Below are 6715 nucleotides of genomic sequence, written 5' to 3'. Positions count from 1 at the left end.
GCATCATGCTGCTGTCAAGGGATCGACTGATTAGAGAACTGCAAAAAACAGCTGGTGGATGCATGGGTGCTCCTAATAAAGTGGCCGGTGGGTGTATATTTATGCATTTATTTGCCTATTTGCTCAAAAATGTATATTTTTTTGTGATTTTGTTTTTTAAAAGCTTTATAATGTATTACTTTATGTACGTTTAATAGTGAGACAAAATACTTCTCATAATCTTATAATTTTTATGATGTGCTCTTGAAGTGATGTAAGAGATGTTCAAGAAAGAAAAAAAAAACCAACAAACCTAATTCCCTTTGTATTTTAATATGCAAAAATATTTCCCCCAAGTATATACATTTCATCCTTACAAACATCAGCATACAAAATAATATATGACTTTTAAGTTATACATTTAACATCTACATAGTTTAGATTAAACATGGAAAATCTAAACAGGAAAAAAAAATCAGCAAGAAAGGCGTGAATCTTGTTCAGCTATAAAACCCTTCCCTACAAAATATTCCAAATATTGTACTGTATATTCGTACAAAATAGTATACAAAACATTACGGCTGCAAAAAACGCAGCCACAGTAAAGGCTATTAAATTAGTAGCCTGAATGTTTCATTCATCATTTTTATTTTCTTTTTTTTTCCCAGCACGTTAATTCCCGTATCATGTAAAGGTAGAGCTAATTAATAGCTGCTCATTGGTGACATGGATATGTGTCTGATTCACTATGAAGTAAGCTAATTTTTCTAAGTCGTCCAGTTGCCACCAAATCACATCCTGGACAAGATCTGAAAAGTACGGGACAAACGCAAATCCTAATCGATAGACTGCATTGCAAATTAAGCCAACAATAAAAAATGAATCTTGCCAAATCAGCAAACACATCTCTCATGGTTGTGTCACTTCAACATTTTAAACATATTCTTCAATCCTAGTATTGATGCATGACCTTTATTTAGCTGTTTCCTCATAGGTGCTAAAACTTTTCCAAATGTCTCTCAGTTTGATTCAGTCTCGCCCCCATGTAGGAACTGAGGATTAATTCGACACAAATCGCAGTCTGTTTTTTTCTGGCTATGATACGGTGATTTCTTCATCGTCTGATGAGTCGGAGTTCTTGCTGGAGTGTGATGGAGATGTGAGAAGTGAATCAGAACCGTTTTCGAGAGCTTTGCCTATATGAGGATGGTAGAAGGCACTATGCGGGCTGTCTCTGTCGAGATTCTCGTACTTTATCCCAACGTCGCTGAGATCTGGATTAGGGTTTGTCTTTGTTGGTAAAGTTTGCTCTCGACAGCCGCCGGAAGACAAAAGTTCCCTCTCTTTGGAATTCCGCCATTTCATTCTTCGGTTTTGGAACCATATTTTTACCTAGGAGGGTCAACAAAATACGAAGGATTTTAGATTTGCCTCAAACAAAGTTTCTCTGAGAACTGGAAACACTTGCTAGATAGCTAGCTAGGGTTTCTCTCCTGGAGGACCTACCTGAGAGTCTTTCAGCCCGAGTTTCGCAGCTAGCTTCTTCCTGTCTGGTTTGCTGATGTACTTCTGCTTCTGAAACATTTTCTCCAAAGCTTTACGCTGCACGTCTGAAAACACGGCCCGTCTCAGCATCCCTCTCCTGGGCTTTCCCCTTGCCGAAAGTGGCCATGAGAAGGTTCCTGGTATAGGAACCACTGAGTTTGAAGCTGTTTAAAAAGAGGCATCATTGAGTCCATCAGATAGAGACAGGCAGATGCATACAAAGTCAATTCTTCCTGCTCTAACCTTATTGAAGGGGATCCATTTGAGTGGAACGAGGCAACTAATTAGCACATTTGCTTGGCTCCCCAAAAGCATTGGTATGGTAAAAAAGGCCGAGTAGCTATTCAGTCTCCTCCGGTGGAGGATACAAAGCGCTAATGAAGCGTGCACGGTAATTGTGTAGTAATGAACTAACTGAAAAAAGGCTTAAGACAGGCCACTAAAGCCATATATTATGGCGACAAAAAGGGGATTTACACTTCGAAACTAAACACAATTGCATGCCAAGATCATTTGGAGAATACTGATGGCAGGGATTTATTTTAGCCTTATACCAGCCTATTCCAAGCTATTTTCAAAGGCCTATTTGCATCAGCTATAGGCTGAGTGATATAGACCTAAACCTACATTGTACAGCCTACAAAAGCCTGATGCTATGTTTTTTTTAACCATTCATTAGAATCAGCAGGCTGGGTATAATATCCTAAATAAACCGAATAACTCAACTATATTATATTTTTGCGCTTCATCTACTTTGAAGATGTGGTCTGTGAATCTATGATCCTTTTTAAAACTGAAAATAGTCCCATTCTAACTAACTGGCTCCTTTGATAACTTCAGGGAAAACCAGAGATTACAAAATAGACAAACTAGCCAAAATTTATTTTAACACGAAATGCTTCAAATGGCTGTCATAAACAAGAATCCCTATTTTCCTAATTATCTCGATATCTAGTTATATCCAGTTATATCGAGCCAAGAATGATGAATTATAAATAATTTCCTTCAATATATTTGTTAATACACCTTCACAGGTAGTTAGCAAGTGGCTAATATTCTTAAAGGATCCTAGCAAACGTCTGTTATTCAAACTAATCTTGTGTGCTTCAAAAGAACTTTGAGCTAGTTGTGATTTAGTCTGTTATTTTTGTTTAGTCTACTTATTCACTGTAGACTGGCTCAAGCAAGTTGAGTTTTTGTGTCCATTTTATAAGCACTGGTTTTATTTTTAGCATCAAGTGTTTGCTTTGGTGTCCTATGAAGGCCTTGTGAGAAGATTGTAACCCTGAATAGCGACTAATAGGGTATTAGTCCATGACTGGTAAATGCCCATCAGCAGTACTGCCGAAGGAAATGGTGTGTGTGTGTGTGTGTGTGTGTGTGTGTGTGTGTGTGTGTGTGTGTGTGTTTGAGGGGGCTGCTAAAGGGGATCTGACCCAATTGGTCATGGTGATGAAGGCATTGTGGCCAAATGCGAGCCATGGTGATGGTTAAAAAAAAAAATATATATATATATATATATATATATATATATATATATATATATATATATATATATATATATGATAAATATCATGTGGTAATGTAGAATATGGCAGCATTAACATTAAACTAAAATAACAATGCTCTAGTTGGCTACCGTTACACTTAGTGTATAGCATAGGCGACATTAACTACTCATTAAGTTGCGTTTTTTAATCAAAAATACCCCACGTTTCAATAAAATATTATCTGAACAAAGATTATAAAGCTAGCGAGGTGCAACTTTGACCATTATTTATCTATATATCATCGAAAACTGAGGAAATCTTAGATGTAGGTGACTGTTCTACATCTTCCTACATACACTATCATATAACTACAGCACATACACATACCTCTACACAGTTAAGGCTTAACATGTCAGTGTTTGACAGCTTCTAGTTACACCGTGTGTGTGTGTGTGTGTGTGTGTGTGTGTGTGTGTGTGTGTGTGTGTGTGTGTGTGTGGCTTCCCAGAGGGAGCTGCCCTAATTGGTCACAGTGCTAAAAGCTTTGTGGGTGATCTGCGTTTGGCTCGGTGGGAAAATGGTGGTGATGAAGAGAAGGGACCCGCCTTAAATTCGGACCATGAAAATTCGGACTAATTTGTAGATCAGGAGGACAAAATGTCAGCAGTCACTGCACTCTGCTAAACAGGGCCTTCGAAATTGGCGAGACACGATTTCACAATCACGACCCTTACAAAACTCCAAATGCTGTCAAGAGCTGTGTTCATGTTCAAAATGTCCTTCTTGCTTTATACAGTAGTTATGATTATTATTGTGTATCTAAAGTCAGTACGTTGATATAAGCATCATGACTGTGTGATATCGACCGATCAGCATAACTGAGGAGAAATTAAAGAAATGTAGTAAAATAAGGAATAAAGTGACTCACCAGGGAAATAGGCAGCTCTGATGAACGGATGGAACGACGCGTCAAAGTAAGGGAAAGGGAAGTGTTTGGGGCTCATGCCATGTAGTGCAGGTGGAGATGATGCTGTTACACACAAAATAAGCCTAATAAATACACACAGTTACAATACTGGACAGTGCAGGGTTTTCACTCAGGGATGTGCTAAAAATAAAGATTAAAAATAAAAATCTAAACTCCACCTTATGAATCTGAAAATTAGTCATTTGTATGTATGTATGTATGTATGTATTTATTTAATGATGATGAGCAAGTGTATTCATGTGGCTTATAACAGTTAAAAAATAACTGGTTTACGATATATCTATTAAAATATTTGGTTTTTGTTGTCTATATAATTTATAACTGTACATTAAACTATATATATCAATTTATTATACAGGTATAGTACAGTCTTTACTAACTGCATACAAAAAGATTATTTAATTTGTTTTATTGGATTTATTACATTTTGTCCATCCATCCATCCATCCATCCATCCATTATCTGTAGCTGCTTATCCTGTCCTACAGGGTCACAGGCAAGCTGGAGCCTTACATTTTGTCTTATTTATTTATTTATTTATTTATTTATTTAGTCAGTCAGTTAGTTAAATTTACTGTTCTAGATATGTCATAAAAAATTGCCGGTGTGTGTGCCGTTTATTTATCAACCAACATCTATTACATTACATATGTAGGCTAATAAATAATGTTGTAAGAAATAATTGTTTCATTATTTGTTTGTTTATTAAACAAACAAACATTATTATTATTATTATTATTATTATTATTATTATCAACAATAACAACAACAATAATGATGATAATGATGTTTGTTTGTTTGTGCCATTTATTTATCAACCAACATCTATTACATTACTTATGCAGGCTAATAAATAATGTTGTAAGAAATAATTGTTTCATTAATTGTTTGTTTATTAAACAAACAAACAAACAAACAAACATATTATTATTATCAACAAAAACAACAACAACAATAATTATGATAATGATGTTTGTTTGTGGGTGCCATTTATTTATCAACCAATATCTATTACATTACATATGTAGACTAATAAATAATGTTGTAAGAAATAATTGTTTTATTATTTGTTTGTTTATTAAACAAACAAACATTATTATTATTATTATTATCAACAATAGCAACAACAACAACAACAACAATAATGATGATGATTTTGTTTGTTTGTGCCATTTATTTATCAACCAACATCTATTACATTACTTATGCAGGCTAATAAATAATGTTGTAAGAAATAATTGTTTCATTATTTGTTTGTTTATTAAACAAACAAACAAACATTATTATTATTATTATTATTATTATTATTATTATCAACAATAACAACAACTATAATGATGATAATGATGTTTGTTTGTTTGTTTGTTTGTTTGTTTGTTTGTTTGTTTGTTGGTGCCATTTATTTATCAACCAACATCTATTACATATGTAGGCTAATAAATAATGTTGTAATAAATAATTGTTTCATCATTTGTTTGTTTATTAAATAAACAAACATCTGTTATTATTATTATTATTATTATTATTATTATTATATCAACAGCAATAACAACAACAATAATAACGATGATGATGATGTTTGTTTGTTTGTTTGTTTGAAACTAATGATGAACTTCTCACACACTCACCGTTTGTGGTATCTGGTGCGAGGATGGCGTTCACCCCGAACTTCAGGTAGCCGGGCTCGGTGTGTGTGTGTGTGTGGGTGTGTGTGTGCGCGCTCGGGGTGATGGCGGCGCTCTGCGGCGGTGAGCTGCTCCTGTCGGTACCGGAAGAAGCGCGCGCGCTCTCGGGTGAGCTGGGGCTCGCGGGCGGCGGAAGCGGAGGCGGGAAGGTGCGCAGCAGATCCTCCACCCGGAAACCGGACGGAGCCGTGAAGGCCGAGTGCAAAGTCCGCGGCAGAGACAGCAGGCTGGGGTACATAGCGGGAGGAGCAACGACACCGGGCAACATCTCTGCACCGAGCCCGAGGGGGGGTGGACTGCAATCAACACTACCTCACCCACAGGCAACAACAACAACAATAATAATAATAATAATACTACAGGAGCCGCTGCAGTTCAGTGGGAACTCCAGCCTTATTCTCTCTCTCTCTCTCTCTCTCTCTGTCTCTCTCTGTCTGTCTCTCAGGGCTTTATATAGTGCACGAGCTTCCTCGAGCCTTTTGAGGCCCTGAACAATGCAGCGCAGCGCAGCGCTTTCTCCTCCCTCAGCTCCTGCGCTCACATCTGCGCGCTGATTGGAGCACAATGAGCCCCGCAGTGAGTTAGAACCGATCACACTTCTTCATAAACACCGAGGGGAGCCAGCACATTCAGGAAACAACACACACACACACACACACACAAGTGCGCACGCGTTGTTTAACAGCTGGAACTTTGGGTAAAGAGTACAGATAATAATAAGAAAAAGAAAGCTAAAAAAGTTTATTTTATTCATTAGTTTGTTCTTAGTTATTTTGTCCGTCATCTTTTCTATGCACACTTTTGTTCCTTTGTTTCTGTTTCCGGTGTTACAGTGTGTGTGACAGTGTGTTAGAGAGTGTGTGACAGTGTGTGTGTGAGACAGTGTGTTAGAGAGTGTGTGACAGTGTGTTAGAGAGTGTGTGACAGTGTGTGTGTGAGACAGTGTGTTAGAGAGTGTGTGACAGTGTGTTAGAGAGTGTGTGACAGTGTGTTAGAGAGTGTGTGACAGTGTGTGTGTGAGACAGTGT

General features: G+C 37.1%; 1 protein-coding gene across 1 annotated transcript; it reads right to left on the bottom strand.

Annotated features, from left to right (window-relative positions):
- Positions 1-567: 567 nt before the first annotated feature.
- On the bottom strand, positions 568-6160 carry dbx1b (developing brain homeobox 1b). Its single transcript, XM_060928271.1, has 4 exons — positions 5631-6160; positions 3943-4044; positions 1486-1688; positions 568-1371 (listed from the first exon to the last, which is right to left on the bottom strand). The coding sequence occupies exons 1-4, from the start codon at positions 5953-5955 to the stop codon at positions 1075-1077; spliced, it is 927 nt and encodes a 308-aa protein (XP_060784254.1). The 5' UTR covers positions 5956-6160; the 3' UTR covers positions 568-1074.
- Positions 6161-6715: the final 555 nt, after the last annotated feature.

This window comes from Neoarius graeffei, chromosome 8 (assembly GCF_027579695.1).
Source record: "Neoarius graeffei isolate fNeoGra1 chromosome 8, fNeoGra1.pri, whole genome shotgun sequence".
Taxonomy (NCBI): domain Eukaryota; kingdom Metazoa; phylum Chordata; class Actinopteri; order Siluriformes; family Ariidae; genus Neoarius; species Neoarius graeffei.
The sequence above is the reverse complement of the archived record's forward strand: the minus strand, read 5'-3'. Positions and strand labels throughout refer to the sequence as shown.